Source organism: Galendromus occidentalis, unplaced genomic scaffold (genome assembly GCF_000255335.2).
Source record: "Galendromus occidentalis unplaced genomic scaffold, Mocc_1.1 scf7180000077442, whole genome shotgun sequence".
NCBI lineage: Eukaryota > Metazoa > Arthropoda > Arachnida > Mesostigmata > Phytoseiidae > Galendromus > Galendromus occidentalis.
The window spans coordinates 36,150-52,178 of NW_003805430.1; the positions used below are offsets into that span (position 1 = coordinate 36,150).

The 16,029-nt window shown below is 49.9% G+C and overlaps 3 protein-coding genes across 4 annotated transcripts; 1 reads left to right on the plus strand and 2 right to left on the minus strand.

Annotated features, from left to right (window-relative positions):
- The first annotated feature begins 1,160 nt into the window (after positions 1-1,160).
- Positions 1,161-2,567, plus strand: LOC100909020 (uncharacterized). The gene is made up of 3 exons (XM_003743245.1): positions 1,161-1,333; positions 1,537-2,027; positions 2,201-2,567. Exons 1-3 carry the CDS (start codon positions 1,207-1,209, stop codon positions 2,468-2,470), a joined length of 888 nt encoding a protein of 295 aa, XP_003743293.1. The 5' UTR covers positions 1,161-1,206; the 3' UTR covers positions 2,471-2,567.
- Positions 2,568-2,954: 387 nt separating this feature from the next.
- On the minus strand, positions 2,955-10,323 carry Ced-12 (engulfment and cell motility Ced-12). The gene is made up of 12 exons (XM_003743313.3): positions 10,169-10,323; positions 9,911-10,037; positions 9,731-9,829; positions 9,575-9,647; positions 5,523-6,026; positions 5,161-5,433; positions 4,893-5,048; positions 4,577-4,791; positions 4,198-4,487; positions 3,775-4,092; positions 3,496-3,674; positions 2,955-3,378 (listed from the first exon to the last, which is right to left on the minus strand). The coding sequence occupies exons 1-12, from the start codon at positions 10,233-10,235 to the stop codon at positions 3,175-3,177; spliced, it is 2,505 nt and encodes an 834-aa protein (XP_003743361.1). The 5' UTR covers positions 10,236-10,323; the 3' UTR covers positions 2,955-3,174.
- Positions 10,324-11,810: 1,487 nt separating this feature from the next.
- On the minus strand, positions 11,811-12,726 carry LOC100909306 (transmembrane protein 14C). 2 transcript variants are annotated; one of them, XM_018639540.1, is made up of 3 exons: positions 12,586-12,665; positions 12,365-12,504; positions 11,811-12,183 (listed from the first exon to the last, which is right to left on the minus strand). In XM_018639540.1, the coding sequence occupies exons 2-3, from the start codon at positions 12,456-12,458 to the stop codon at positions 11,972-11,974; spliced, it is 306 nt and encodes a 101-aa protein (XP_018495056.1). In that variant the 5' UTR covers positions 12,459-12,504; positions 12,586-12,665; the 3' UTR covers positions 11,811-11,971. The 2 variants fall into 2 exon arrangements, 1 of the variants encoding a protein (XP_018495056.1); XR_001951186.1 differs by having other exon boundaries at positions 11,966-12,183; positions 12,576-12,726.
- Between the last annotated feature and the right edge of the window lie 3,303 nt (positions 12,727-16,029).

A 16,029-nucleotide genomic window follows, 5' to 3' on the forward strand; every position in this document is an offset into this window, starting at 1 on the left:
GGCAGGGGGGAATCTAATTGAAGGGGCATGCTCTGATCACCGGCCGCCTCCCGAGCCTCTGATGCTGGGGCCCATTTTGAGTCGCTGATGAGAGGCTCTTAGTTAACGAATAAAGGCGCCTTGAAAACCGCATCCTGAGACTCATAAGACTGAACCAGAGTGGAATTCAGTCTCACTGTTGATTTCCCCCCGAGAACACTACAGCAAGTCAAATCTTTCTCATGGTAAGTCCTTTGCAACACGAAGCACGCCGCGCCGGCTCCCGCGATTGCGAGCTTGCTGTGTGAGGAACCGTCGATGAGTTTAGCCCCGAGCAACGAGCACGAATCGCGGGATTTCGAATGGAGGTGAATAGAGGCATGAGATGATATGTGCTTATCGCCCTAATTCCGACCCAAATACTTCATCACCCATCTCTGATAGTAATCTTAGAAGTCATCTAAGATCTCAATAGACGAGGTGCTCAGAACCTACTATGCTTTGAGAATTCTATGCGTGATCTTCCTGGGCAGTGTCGCTCCATAGAGCGCAGTTTCCGAAGATGTTCGGGACTTCGGGGTGCTTGATCTGATCATCTCTCGGATTACACTAAATCTCAGACTCATCCGAATGGAGAGGGAACATATGACTCCACCTCATTCTCAGGCCAGAAGTTACACTTAGACATTCCAGAGGCCAACCGTCTGTCGAATTCATCGTGAAGATGCGCAGCGAAGCCCTGCCGCAGAGTTACGAGTTACGAGCGAGTTATTCGCAAATGGGCCTCAGAATTTCCTTGTGTGGAAGCAGAGATCATCATTCATGACTACACGACACGCGTTCGCTTGTACCTGTCCACATTAATAAACAAACCGATTCCGCTATCCCCGAACCTCGTTCTCTACCATTTCCCTACCACCGATTAGAGTGAACTATTCGAGGGAAGACTCTTCGCATTGAAAGGGAAGACCCGTCTTCTCGAAGCCGTCTGCGAACTCGGAACCTTCGCGCGCTCTGATGTGGTGCAGAACTCCATCGACTAGAGGAGGAGGGTTTTCCATCGAGGAGGACTCCATCAAGTATTCCGGGGAAGCAGCTGTACAACTTGGATTGGATTTGCTAAAAACTCACCGCTTTTTCGGGAGTGAGGGGTTTCGACGTATCCTCGTTGTGGCAGTTCGTGCCTTATATCTTCCGGCGAACGAGAGACAGCGGCCAATATCACTCATGGCTGACGAAGCAGCGAAACGACGTGTGCTAAGGAAACAGCGAATTCTCGGCAACTCCGAGAATCGTCTGAAACGGATTTTGAACAAAGAAGGTGAGCTCAATAGCGAAAAAAATTATATCATTGGTGAGTTACTCCATACGGCCGCCCCTCAATCAGATGGCTTATGCGAATGACATTCCTTTCGGACGATAGATCTCCGATCAACCTCATGAGGAAATCATCATCGCCATCGGCTGAGATTTCTCTCTGGGAGATCCTCTCTAGCGCGATCTTGTGGGAGACCTTCCTCATTCTTGTCTCGCTCAGAAGATGATTCTAATCCGCAGCGCAAGGAGTTTCCCTGGGAGCGAGCTTGACCAATGTTGAATCGCAGCCGGAGCCTTCCTCGTGGTCGCGGAATGGACTTGAGCTCGACCCGCTTCATCCCGAGCTCGGTACGGCGTTTGCGAATCCCGCCGTAACTCCTCTGTTATCAGATCTCACGAGCAATCTGGACGCATCGATAAGGTCCCAGGACTTCGGATCCGCAGCGTTCTTGGAGCACGCGTCCAATCAGCAAAGCGATCTTTTCGCTCCACGACCCCCATTGGGTATGGCTGATCTCGAAAATGTGAGCGGAGCGAGCAATCCAATGGAGCTACTGTGTCGCTTGGCTGCATCCCTGGATGGAGCCAAATCGGGAGCATCCCAGCAGAAAGTCCTGTATCAAGGTCCATCGTGGCTGGTGGACACTTCGAGTCCTTTACGGGTCCTATTCATCTTGCTTCTGGGAACCACATCAAGGTTTCTCATCCCCTCGCTGCCAATAGATTTCGCTGTGAGTATTCCCTATATTCAGACGCCGGTCATACATATATATTTGACAGCTGTCAGCAACTATTCGACGCACATGACGCCGAGGCATACTCAAGCGAAGACTGTGCCGTCGATGACATCTGTGGATGACGATTTTGAACAGGGCCATCCCGTAACTCTTGCTCATCTCCGCAGATTCTCTTCGGACCGCTGTACATTTTGGAAGTTCTGCTGATTTCGTTGTACTTCGTGTACAAAGCTCCATTCGAACAATCCTCGATGTCAACATTGTACAGTTTACTGTTGCTTTCCGGTATCCATTCCAAAATAGTCAGTACGGCAAAGACGTTATCCGTCTGTATAGAAACCACTCTCCGGGACTTGGTGGTCTACTCTTTCTCTTTCTTCATAGCGCACGCCTTGTGCCACCAACTGAGAGTTTTCGAGGCTCAGATTCCGATGTAAATCCTTAGGCTCCTATATATAGGTAATTGATGGAGACACGCCAAGCCCCCCGCAGCCTATTCAATAAAAGGGAGAGGAGCCATCATGAGTTTCATCTCCAAAAACTCGTTTACACTGCATGAATTATTATTTTCGTTCAACGAGGGCGAAGGATCGATTAAGATGGTCACATTCAGTTTTATTGAAAAACGCTCTGAAGAAGTTTTTCCTCGGGCGGATATCTGATTCGAGCGCTCCGAGCATACGGCAGAGTCTCCTCGTACTGAGGTAATCCCGATGGGCCGACGCGTTCCCCGTCGCGACGGGAAACGTGCACGATAAACGAAATGCGCTACAGCCGACGAGATCGGCTCGAAATGCAGGGTCCTTATCATGAGCAGAGTCTACTGTATGAAAATTAAGGTAAATTGGTGATTGGACTGAACTGAACATTCCATAGAAGAAGACCGACCAAGTCATCGCAAAATTGTGCGGCCTCCAAGTCATGTGTTCCGGCTATCTCGTCTGCCTTCGCTGTTACATGCTTAACCCTACTCATATTTATATGCTCGATAGGGAAAGTACTTCTCACCAAGATGACTTCTCCCAGATTGCGATCCTCACTCGATTGGCCCGAGAGCGAATATACTAGGATATATGAATTACATATGTATTTTAGTTTCTCCTTCAAGTATCGAAAGTTGTCGGGTTTCGGAACGCATAAGTTAAAATACTGGAGTGATGAAATCGTAGTTCGGTGGATCAATGGGTACCGGGGGCGGTTTCTCCGGTATCTGGACCCCCTCCGTATCGAGGAGCCGGAGTTTCATTTCGACATGTAGAAGCATTTCGAGATCTTGCTGAGTCTCCTTCGAAGTCATTCGCTCCCCAAGCAAAGCTCGTATGCCGTCCGTCCAGAAATAGAACACCTGAAACCCGGGAATCGCTGCTCAGACGGGTCAACTCCAAGCTGTCCCTCTCGATCTCTGGGCGTGATGCCCGATATTGGAGATTTTCACCGAATCGAAGTCGAGATGTTTGCTCACCTTTTCGCTAGGTGCAACGAAATTCAGTGCCTCTTGTTCACTTTGCTCTGGCAGCAAGGAGAACGCTAGGGAAGCGGCAGTTTTTGTTTTCCGAGCGTCTTTCATGTGAGGACAATCGCGGGCTGTCGCGAGGGCACGGATTTCTGACACAGCGAATTTGTGCGGCAATTCATCAACACCTGGAAAAAGAATAGAAGCTTATCGGATATCCGCCGACGAAGTTAGTGGGTAGGAGAAAACGATTGGCGAGGCACTCTGTGTCGCCGATTCTGTACTTACTAGGCGGTGCAGCTTTCTCATCCCAATCTCCGTAGTGGAAGATCTTCTGGTTTGCAGACAGTCTACAGTACCAGAATTTATCTTTGATGCGGTGTCCCTTGGCGGAGTACTTCGTGAAGAGGGTTCCTTCAGTCAGCTGTTGCATGCGATGCTGTTGAATGAGGCTCAGTATGTCCGGAGTGAGCATTTCGCGCAGTTGTACGATCGGTATGGCTTTGGTTTCGCACTCCTCTTTGTTGCTTCTTTCCTCGTTCCAAATGTTCATGATTTCTTGATATGGCAGCGTCGCGAGTTTCGATTTGAGTTTCTCGAAATCCGCTGGAAAATGACCGCCGGTAAGTTATAGAGTCGAACGATGGCGCCGGGCCTGGGACTAGCAGGTGGAACTCATCGTCTCCGTCTTGATCCAGGACGCGGACTCACCGGGAGTGGTGCCGTCCGGCGCTTCCATTGCTCTTTCGATCTGGTCTTGCACAACTTGCAGCACTTTCGTGAAATCTTCAGCCGTCGCCCGCATCTCTTTCCACGTTTTGTTGAGGAGCTGAATACAAACGCAGAAAAATTCTTCGAACGGGTACACGTGAGTGAAGAACATGAAGTGGAACGATCGACCCTGATCTCTCGGAGGGTCTCCTATATGCAGGATGTCTTCCGTCAGAAGACGAATCAATCTAATAGACGCTCGAGCGAACGGAACCTCATGCTCGTCCCCCCTGAAAAGCAGAATTTCAATTTCCTCCGAATGTTTGCGATCCGTCCGCGGATAATCTTTAGGGCTTATGATTCCAAGACATCAACTCACCTGACAGAATTTTCAATGACGAATTTAATGTATTGATCGTTGTGATGACGAGCGAAGTAGAGCATATTATCGAGAGCTAAAGCGCCAGGTGGCGATATCAGATCTTCAACTGGATTCGAAGCGCTCTGGAAACCGAGTTTCCGATAGCATTTCGATGCGGACGATTTATTTGATGATCCCTCGGTGGGTCCGAAAGCGATGCGTCGTAATTCCTCCTGGAGAAGTCAGTTTTCAGTACGACGAATTCCAAGGTGAAAAAGAATGATGGGCCCACATCAGTAGAATCTCACGAGGGGGAGTACATAGGGACACTAACTAGTTTCAATTTAGCGTCGGCGTCGTTCGAATCCAATTCTTGTTTTCGGCGTTCATCCTGCATCGAGAAGAGGAGTGTCTGCAGAACGTACAGCTGATGGGCCATTTCCGTGCCCACCATCTGCTGACCTTTTGAAAGTATGTTCGCCAGGATGACCTGGAGGAAACAGCTCATTTTGTCTATGCAGTCCCTTGATGATAAATACAAGACAATATTCCGTATCGCGGGGGGAAAACGAATCGCCGGGACGATGCCCGGGGTACCTTACCTTCCGTATATGCTTCGAGGACAGAGTTGCGTGGAGGCCTCTCCTCTTCGTGTGCTCCGCCTTGATGAACAGTGCATTGATGAGGGCAATAGCACTCTGCTGGATTTCGCTACTGCCGCTCTGGATGTGGGCTATGAGATTGGGGAGAGTAACTTGCTGATCTACGAGATGGTAGCGCGATGAAGAGTTAAGAACTATTGATTCTAGGATGCATAGCGATGCGTGAAGTATCCGAAGATCGGTGGGACTGTTCTGATTGACATTGTTCGCCACCTGTGAGCAAATTTCGATTCTTTAGCATTCCGGAAAGAGCTCAAGCATTGTGGTTCGGGAGAGAATCCGAGGGTTTCCTAAATCCTTACCTTCCCGATGAATTTAGGCTCTACAATGTCCCACAATACGATGCCATGGTCCATCAATTCCACAAAACTCAGGAGTACGAATGCGAGTCTCTCGCCGGTGTGGACCGTCTCTTGAACACTTTTCAGAAGGTATTGATGACCTTGCTTGTTGATGAACTCCAGCGCAAACGTCGGATCCAGAGACAGTCTGTGAAGTTCCTTGAGAACCTCAACAGGGCAATTGTTGCCAGTCGCGTTCAGTGTGTCCAGGATCTTCTGTGTGCGCCGAGCTGGGCTCGCAGTCAATTTGAGGAAGAGGCCATTCTTGATTTCACAGCGATTCTTCTCCGTTATGTACACCGGATTCGTTGGATCGGAGAATTCCAGCGCATAGTTGTCCACCGGATCGCTGATGCACCAGATGGCACAGAGCTCTTGGATGATGCACTTCAAGGGCCGGGTCTGATCCAAGTCTATGAGCTGCGTCGCTTTGTCCAGCATCTCTACCGCTACCTTGACAACGTCCTTCTTGCCCATGGTTCAAATCTGCGACCGGAGATTCTATTGGTCAGTCAGAAACCGGTCTCTTCGGAGACGATTCCTCGATTCCCCCTCAGCCTTTTCCTCGGCTCCTGTGGTACAAGTAGGGATTCATTCATTTGGGGAAAGCTATCTTAGCGATGGGAAAATCATGAGTCAGACAACTGTCTCCAGTAACCCGAATCGCTCCGGACATTCATGCCTAAGAACATGTTCGGATAGAGCGAACGACTCCATCGGGACCGAGTTCATTGCCCTAAACCCCTCCGTAGATCTCCTCTGCGTCCAAAGAACTTCCGGAGGGGATACTCCCAATCGAACAGCGTACCAGACCGTCTGACGAATCGTGAATAGGAAGCTTCTCAAGAAAACTTCTAGAATTAGTTCTCATAACTTCAGGATCTGTCGCTATTGATCGGAGAGAGCAGAAATACCTACTTCGGAAAAGACACATAATACTCACGGGGTGATTAAGAGAACGCAAAAAGTTCGACAATCGGAACGAGAGAGAAATCAGCTGTGCTTGCTGAGCGGCTCCACAATATTCGTTCCCGTGAGGAAAAGCCTCGGACAGAATTCCGGAAATCGTTCGTAAAACATCTGAGAAGCGGGAGCTACATCAAGCCGTAATCATCATCGAGAAATGCCTTTTCAACGCATTTAGTCAGCGAGCTGGTAGACAGGAGCGTTAAGCAAAGAGCAGCCAGTTCTCTGTTCCACACTGTGTGATGGCGGAGCCTCGTCTGGCTGCTCATCGTCTCAGAGAGATGTCTCGCCCTTATGTTTACCTTGATGGATGAATATTTGATCCATCCTCATGCAGGGTACTAGTACTAGCTCAGCCAGCAAGCATGGGATACGCTCACATTGCTCGAGTGCCTTTCTGGGTCTCATCAAACGTCCGAATCGATGCGCGGTTCACGATATGCTCACATTCGGAGCGATACAGCAAAAGGATTGGTGTTGGTTGCGGAGTTTGCGGCCGCATAGTTCTAGCAGGATTCAGAGTCGGCATCCCCTCGGAGCGATGTTTCCGAGTCACATCAGCTCAGACAAACTATGGACCGACTCCAGATTACCTACATGTGTTCAAATTGTTCCAAACTTGAGTCAAACGGATGTGTTTCCATCCATAGGCAAGAGTGCAAGAGGAATGGGTATTTGTATCCGGAGGGACCCCCAAACACACCGAGACTAGATCCAATTACCGGACGTCTCGCTTCGCAACGTATCCCTGTCATGCAAAAATAAGGCTTTTTTTCAGAGGCTCCCTTGGCATCAGTGCTCAGATCATTTATCAATGTGCCGTTAGATGTGGATACTACGGCACTGTTTATGCCACGGCCTCCCGACGACTACGCGTTCAGTGTCAAGATGAGGAAGAATATCATTCGAAGTCTTGTAGGAAGCCGCTTATGATTAGTGGCTCTGTGGCAATATCCAGCGTGGGAGCATGGCTCGTCGAGCAATCCTTATACAAGCACTCAAACACATCAATTGATTGGTCCGTTTTTTGAACCACCTTCCCCGACTCGGTTTCTGCAGAAGACTCAGCATGCCACCGAGTCATGAAGGTGACGGATACCGGGGTCGGAGCTGATTACAGCGAGGCGGCAGACCCCGATACGCGACGAGGGATGATGCTTGGATGTCGCGAGAGGTCAGAATAGTGCGCCGGGAAGCTTCATGTTCGAGGAGTTCGACGGGGAATTTTCATCACCGCGTATAGTGATCCGGAGTCGCTTGCCGAATCAAAGCGGATGCCGGGGTGTGAGCCAGTGCTCACTCAAGGTGCATGCAAGAGATGCGACGAAGGCACCTTGACGCATGCAGCGACGCCTCAGCATGAGCCATCACGGCAATCAAGTTCCTTCCGGACCGGCATGCGGAACGGGTCTCGTTTGCGGATAATCGTGACGATGATTTGAGATATGAAAGAGAATCTCGTGGGACAATTGATCGTCGCGAGAGCGATTCCGAACTCCGTACTCGAGTACTGGGCTGCCCGGTAGGGCGATTTGTTCGCAATGAGCAATGATTCGTCCTCTGCGCATCTATTACGGTCTTCCCGAAGTATACAGGAATCCAGAGATACTTGAAATGAGGAATGCATTCGGAAAGCTCGAAAGATTAAGTTTGCAGGGGTGTCCTCTTCACAGGGAGTTCTTTGACCTTCTGTACGCGATCATACCCGTGGCGCTCGAGCACTCCCTGCTCTATTTTTTATCGAGCAGCTCGCAGAGGGGTGACCCTATAATGCTCAAAAGGAACTGCGAGTGCCAAAGAAGAGGAAACCGAGGAGACGGTACGAGAGCGAAAGGAAAGAATTCATTTACGAAAAACTCATGATAGTGGAGAATTCTACTGGGTTCATGTTCAGAATAGCGACCAGAAAAACCCTAAGGGTTCACGTGGAGGGGGGAGCGGATAGTGTTGGATTTGAAGAGTTCGGGATCATACGCTGGAGGGAAGACATGAAAGGGAAGGGCATCCCATAGACGAGACATGCTGAGTGAAAAGTCGGATCCAGAAAAATGAGTAATACGATTGGCGCGAAGTTGAATGTAATGGGGGTGTTGCTTGGCACTCCACCTGGTCGAGCGGGGACCGAAATAGGGGGAGAAGGGAAGAAGTTTCAGCTGAGGATTTTCCATTGAAGTACTGATCAAACAGACAGAGGTCGGTAATGTCTCGTCGACGAGATAAAGTTTCGTCTTGAAGATGACGTCCAGAATCTTCCGGAGATCGCGATTGAGGTAGGTATGCACGGTGATTCGAACGGAATTGGTTCGGGCTTGGGGGTGGAGTGCTTTTTGAAAGAGTGGGATTTGCCTAGAACACTGGCCGAATTCGGAGTTTCTCACCGGTAGCGTATCAGGGCGGACCTCTGAGGCGGAGGGAAACGAAGAGGATATGATATCGTGTCAGGCGTCTTCGCATCCGTTCGGGTATAGGCGGAATGAATGAGTAATGCTTGGATTCATATCGCCTATCTATTATTAAAGTCATCTCCAGGATGCCATAGGTACACTTGTATTCCTCCGAATAATCCTCCGTCGAGCACTCGTGTAGTCTGACGCATTTGATGCCAGAGATCGGGATCGTATATCAATAACAATCATCACGGAAACTTCCATTCGCACAGTGCGAGGATCGAGTACGGCATTCCACGACCGTTTCTGATAGCAAGTTCTTCTGTGTCTTCACGAGACGCAAAGAGATTCTCTCTCACGGAGCACGTGGTCGGGGCTTATCGATTCCTATCGAGAAACTTTATCGCTTCCAGAACTTCTTCACGAATTCCTTGAAAGGCGGGATAGGTTTCAACAAGCCTCTCCTTGACAATGCGCGGACGGTGAAACCGGTGACCGTTATAGACGTCAGGTATCGAATGGGAGTGATGAGCTGCGGTGGAAAGAAGCGTGACTTTCTACCGTGACTTTGACGAATAATTCCATTGTTCATGCTCTCAGTATTGTCTGGATTGCCCTCACCTTGTATCCAGCGTATCCCATGGCAGTGTGACTGACGGCTGAGTCCTTCAGAGAAGCAAGGTATTCTTGCGGTACCCCGACGAACTCCATCAGCGGTATGGGGCTTATACCCCTTGAAAGAAGCGATGCCGTTTTTGAGGCGAGCTAGGGAATTGAAGTTCGGCCCGAACGAATAAAGAGTGGCATAATACTCACATTTTCGAAAGGTAGTAGAAACACATAAAATATCCAGCCGAAGTCGTGATGTGTACGGGGAGCATGACATACCAATATCGACTGAAATCTCTCTTGAACCTGCGAGGAGAATCGTCCGATAGGCGGTTCATAGGAAACGGTAAATCCGTCTTATCGACTCGATCGACTGTGGCCGACTACCTTTGGAAGAGCGTCAACTTCTCTGTTCCTTCAGGGGGTTTGTTGGCTGCTGATGAGGCTTCGGCACGGTCCGGAATGAAATTTATTCTATGCGATACCGGCAGCATGTGTCGCTGCAGCTGATAACCTGGGTGCGGCACTATTGTTAAGAGCGACCTCAATGAGTCGAGCTGAGACTCTCGGAGTGTTCTCTGAGCTGCCAGATCTGAAATTCCATCCTCGGCTTCTGAGAGATCATTGATACGGTCTCTAACCCACCCTTCACTGGTTTAGCGAGTCTGCTCAGCAGAATCTGTGTTCGCATCATCCCGATACTTTGCCACATGATGCGACGTATCTCTGACAGATTTTCTAGAAATGAGACTAGGGAATTCGACGTTCGAGGCAGGACGCCGAGAACGCACGTCGTCTGGCGACCGTCCCTTGTTTACCATCAATGCCCACGTGGCGAGAGTTTCCCCCTCTCCCTGCAGATGGGTTACCCTAAGCTTGACACATAGCTTGGCCTTGGTGAGAACTATTGTTTGCACTCGATGGAGCTATGCTCGAGTTTTCTTTTTTGCTCCATTCTTCCTGCAATTTGCCGCTGCCCCGTTTACCCGGAGGCGGCTTGCTGCCTTGGCATTGGGCACCTTCGAACAACTTCGACTTTCAAAGCAGAGAGGATGCTTCAGCGAAGGGGCGCGACTTGAGCTCACCACTCTGCGAATCGTTCTGGGCGGAGACTCAAACTCTCATCATGCTCAGTCTGAAGAGTAGCCGATTCGGAGGAGAATGCTCCAGAACGAATTCTCATGTTTTATGAGAAGGTGGTCTGCGTAGAAATTTTGCTAGATATTCGTCAGCCTGATATCCTTCCTAACGGCAAAGCGGGATAAATTCTGGAGCGTTCAGCGGTCCCCAAAACATATGCGCTCGGAGCATGGCCTCGCAACGGGCTTAGTGGCTGCGCGAACGATGAGCGGACCATCACCGATGGAATGATTTCTCGATGAGTTCAGGGATAAAGATGGTCCTATGTCTCACCCAATGAGAGCATCAACGATCGATCTCAGGGACTCGTTACCCCGGAGAGCTCAGACGGGTCAAATCTTTCAGCGACAGATCATATCAGAGGACGAGCAGAAGTCATGCTCCATAACGAATAACGCTTCATGCCACGTCGAACGATCCATTGGGTACATGAGCCATAGCAAGAGTCTAAGGGAGAGTTGATGGGTGGGCTCTGCGGCCTGCGGAAATCGATTCGACGGTCCGGCCGAGCCGTCGGCGTCGTTCCACTTCTGCCTGGGTGCTCTCAAGAGCTCTCGACTCATGGACTGCGCTTTCGTTTTCCCCCGTATTCATCCTGTTCACTCCACTTTACATTTTATTGGATCACCACGACGTCCGATTCCGAGCTCCGGCGTTCCTCCTCGCTCACGCCAGACTATCTGATGCTCTCGGATCGGAAATTCAATCAGGTTGTGCAAACCCTGTGACTCTGTGATGCCAAAGCGTGATGGCTCAATCTCGAATCGACATTCTCTGAAGCCCCTGGACTAGATTCGAGGCTGAGCATCCGAGAGAGGGGAAGTCCGACGAGGAGAAGCCAAACATGCGTCCGACAGCCGTTAGACTCGCGTTTTGATTATCCGACTCAGATCATGTGAATTATGCGGGATTCCGGCACGATCCCGTGAACCGAGATGTGCAATCCGAGAGCGAGCTAAGAGGAGCGTTCTAGCTCTTGGAGAAGTTTCATCTGTCTGGGAGCCCTAGATTCTCTCCAGAAACCTCGGGAATAGAGACTCGAAGCTGCGATGAGCTGGTACTTTCGGAAAAATTTCACGGAAGCCGCCAGTAGAATTGCTGACCTGGCCGGGCATATGATCGGGAAGAGACTGCTGAGTTCGAATCGGGCGCATCACCCGCCGTGCGGGGAATATCGAACCATTTATTTATACGCAATATAGTCGTATAATTATATTATACAATCTGGTTAGGAGACTCGAAGAGTGCGCCTGGACTGACTGAGAGCGAGAAAAGGACCGGAGCTCGATGTCACAGATCCCATCGGTCTCACAGCAGTACCCTAGTCACAATCAGCCTGGCGACGGTCGCCAAGCTGAGCATGCAGGTCAAACCAGCTGGCATGAATTTCCCCGAGTTGGCAAACCGATAACCCATGAGAATACTCAATACACTGGAGACGAATAGCAGAATATGGATCTTCGTAGGGTCCTCGCTGATTTGCTTGGCACCGTAGGCAGCAAGTGATCCAAACGTAAGACCTGTAGGTATCGGATTTCGTCAGTCATCAGTGCGCTTCCATAGACTACTAAAAACTCCGATTCATGCCTGATCGATCGCCGATAATTTTGAAAACAATTCACTCTCATTATTCCGGATACGTATAATCATAATTTCATCATATCGTATCATAAAATACCGAGTGCTGTTCTCTGGACCCACCTGCACACAATGACATAACACTCCCGGCCTTGAGATAGCCCATCAATCCGCCGAGGCTGATTGCGGCGGCATAAGCGTAACCGAAGAAGTCCATGTCGATCTCTTGAGCTTTTCGAGTTCCCAGTCGAGAATATCAATTCCTGAAATTCGGTGCGATAAGATCGCAATGTCTCACGGCGACACCAGACCCGAAACTCCCGGCAACTCGTACCTATCCGTACTCCGTCGACGCGAACTTCGTGATTCGTAGCTTTCCTTTTTCCTCGTATGACAACAATCACCGGATTTCACTCGATACAGTGAGAGGGAAACGACGACACAACAAACACCGCTGTGTGGATGGAGACCCTCTCGACGGAGCTGAAAGCGCTGCCGGCGTTCCCTTACCCGTGATGACGATTGTGTGTCCGCTCGCGCCCGTGTAGAGAAAAAGGCCGCGGTCAACAATGTTTTTCAAGAGCTTCAGGAAAAAACTGGAGTTGTCCGTACATGGTTTCTACATCGAATACAGCAGTCCGATAATTCGAATGTTCTGAGTTCGAGCAGATGATGCGAGAACAGCCGGGAGCTCACCCAGAGAGAGCAGGTGGATGGACGAATTCGCCCTGTCGCGCTCGATACGGTGCGACTCGCGCATATGCCTATCGTTTCCCAGAGAAATGAGGGTGATGAGCTCTCGCGTCTAATTCGAACTCGAGAGGAATGATCCGGAAGTATCACTCGAGCAGTGGGAGCGACATCGCAACGAATCAATGATATTCATCGGCCAGGTGTTGAGTATAGTGCATAGACCAGCGATCCACCGTGAATTTAGTGTATCTGGAACCCACGAAGCATCGGCTCCCGCTCATTCTTTGGTCCGCTCCGATTCCTCCCGCATTCTGAGCGCTGCTGCTCACTCAGCGGCCTTGTGATGTGATCTTGACGTCCAGCACGGAAGCTGCTGGGTTTCATCCCACTGGCGACTTCCGAGCCACTCGGTGCTGGAGCTCATGTTTTCGTCAGGGAACGCTGCTGGTATCGACAATGACGACGAGCAATACTGGTGTGCTGAAGCCTAAATTGTCCTCGAGCCGTGCGACAGCGTGAACAGGAATGGAGGCCGAAATTGATCCTGCCGCTACCGCCTGCTCTATCGGAGAGGAAATTCCCAACGGTTTCTGCAATACTGAACACCCGAGAGGATTACTCAGGCGTAACATAAGTCCTGGAAACTGTAGGACTGCGCAGTTTGTGGTAGCCAGAAACTTCGATGCAGGGAGTAATCAATATGAGTCACTGAGGGGAGCGATTTATATTCGTTCCACGAAAACATTTATGCTCCCAATGCTCCCGGTATCTGAACGGAGGAGCTCGACGAAATGAGCATCCTCAGGAAGTATCGGGATCGATGCGAGAGATGAAATGGGCATCATCTTCGTGGGACAGACAGGGCTTCATCGTGGTTCTCTATATCGGAGAGAATACTGTAATACAATTCACGAGCATGTCTGGTTCAGCTACACGGGAACCTCTCATCTCGACCCCTCGGGAACCGACTCCAGAGGTCACGGAACCTCGTTTCCTAAAACGAGTTCTCGGAGACCACCCGAGTACGCGAAACCGCCTGGTCTACCCTCTGACCGGCGAGAAGCGATTCGTCGAAGAGATCCGCCAAAAGTTCAACCTCGAGGAGACAGCCGCGTACAGGAATTTCATGGACAAGAAAAAGGAGGAAGTCGATAATGCGAGCCCGGACTTCTACAACTCGCCAGCCATGACCAATGCCGCGTGGAAGAGACCCGACCGGACGAACAGACACGTGGTGGTCAAGTTCTCAACCCATGGCTACCACCATGTAATTTGCCAAACGGACCTGTACCACGACCCATTGGAGACTTGATTCTGTAAATATTGCGAAGCACCTTGTGATCTGTACCACGCCCAATCTTGTACATATCCCCAATCCCTTATCGAAAAGCTCAAGAAGGCTCTCCTGTGATGCGATCCCACTGTACAATTATGTACCTCTTACTTAGGTAAAATATTACACGAACTGTGTGAATAAAAGATCATTGAGGAACCTCGTTTCTATTCACTTTTCGGGGATTCACAAGACATAGAATATGATAGCAACAGCACCAGAGCATCAGACTATACCCAATAAACTTCATTGAAGCGGAGCACGTAATATATACGGGTACTGAATTAAGGGAAAGGGAACTAAGACTGCGTGGGAGTCTAGCTAAGCGTAGTGACAACGAGCACGGGAAAGGCAGATTTCAACAGTTTCCCCTGGTTCTGGGGTGGGACCTGGATCGGACACCGACAACTCATCGCCGACCAACTCATCGCCGAAATCTCAACGCCGACTTCTCAACGCCGGATAGCTCGACGCCGAGACAACTCAACGCCGGGAAAACTCATCGCCGGACAAGCTGACCCCGGGACAACATAACGCCGGACAATTGATCGCCGGTCAACTCAACGCCGAGAACCTGTCGGGTCCGGTCAAGTCAACGCCGTGAACCTGTCGCTAACTCGATCCCAGTTCAGGAGGCACACTGCTTGAAAATGATGCGTCCAGATGATTTGCTTTCCCAAGTACACAGCTTGACGATAGGTATTTCCAGACAATCAACGACTTCTACACGTTTACGGTAGTCGAATACTTACGCGGGTGCGCGAAGATTTTTCTCATGAAACCTTGAATGATTGCGTGCATATCGGAAAAAGCTCGATAAAAAGTACCTAAAAGTGGACGTGGTCGATGATCACTACCGAGGTTCTGGCCGTCCTATCAGATTCTACGCTTAAGACTGGTCAAGAGGTCTTGAGAGAATAAAATGACATAAATATGACGGAGCAGGACCGCATCATCTGATTTGAACTGAACGCATCATACTCGCGCAAAGAACATTCGGAGCAGGCTAAGTACCGGCGTTGAGTTGACCGGCGACCAATTGTCCGGCGCTAGGTTGTCCCGGCGCACAGTGGGGCCAAATCGGATTTTAGGTGGACAAAAGTCCATGGAAATTCATCCCGGAATTTCGAAATGTTAGTGAGACTCTGAACGTCGCGAGGGAACCATGATTACCGCTTTTTCCGGATCCCCCAGCCACCCTGAATGAAATTGAATTTTTTTTTCGACGACAATTTCATGAACTTTCCCCCCCCTTCCCAATCGGTGATGCTCGGAAATGAAGATATTTAGCGCCCTCGAATCGAGGGAAAACTATTTTCTGCGCTCAGTTCCCGTTCCGATCTCGCAATCCCACATGATTCCGGTCAAGTCAGCCGATTCTGGACTTGCTGGGAAGACTTTTTCGCCGAGACGAAAAAGTTCGGAAATTCGTTAAATTCTCGATGTCAGAAATGCAGTGTCCCCACGTGTCCCCCCTCAGATTTATCTCTTTCTGAGGAGTATCAGATCTCTACTCGCCGCAAAGAAAATATTGAGCCGCGAAACCCAGCGGTACTCGAATACTGTCTGTCCAAAGTTGGGATCTGATCTCGTAGATCGGGACCATTCTCATGTAGTTTTCCGAATCAGCGTCGGAGACGATCTCAAACCCATATCCACCAAGATCTTCAGATCCTCTTGTAGTCTCTATGCGGAGATTCCCACGGAAAAAAGAGACACTCCGATTCCGGATCCAGAGGTGCGATGCTTACTCGACTACTAC

Bases quoted from the DNA above. Each gene is read 5' to 3' on its own strand.
- LOC100909020 (XM_003743245.1), top strand. From the start codon at position 1,207: ATGGCTGACGAAGCAGCGAAACGACGTGTGCTAAGGAAACAGCGAATT. The intron at 1,334-1,536 runs GTGAGTTACTCC...TCTAATCCGCAG, and splicing joins CGAAAAAAATTATATCATTG to CGCAAGGAGTTTCCCTGGGA. The intron at 2,028-2,200 runs GTGAGTATTCCC...TCATCTCCGCAG, and splicing joins CGCTGCCAATAGATTTCGCT to ATTCTCTTCGGACCGCTGTA.
- LOC100909306 (XM_018639540.1), bottom strand. From the start codon at position 12,458: ATGGACTTCTTCGGTTACGCTTATGCCGCCGCAATCAGCCTCGGCGGA. The intron at 12,184-12,364 runs GTGGGTCCAGAG...CGATACCTACAG, and splicing joins TGTTATGTCATTGTGTGCAG to GTCTTACGTTTGGATCACTT.
- Ced-12 (XM_003743313.3), bottom strand. From the start codon at position 10,235: ATGTGGCAAAGTATCGGGATGATGCGAACACAGATTCTGCTGAGCAGA. The intron at 5,434-5,522 runs GTAAGGATTTAG...ATTTGCTCACAG, and splicing joins AGCCTAAATTCATCGGGAAG to GTGGCGAACAATGTCAATCA. The intron at 3,675-3,774 runs GTAAGTACAGAA...TTCTTTTTCCAG, and splicing joins TGAGAAAGCTGCACCGCCTA to GTGTTGATGAATTGCCGCAC.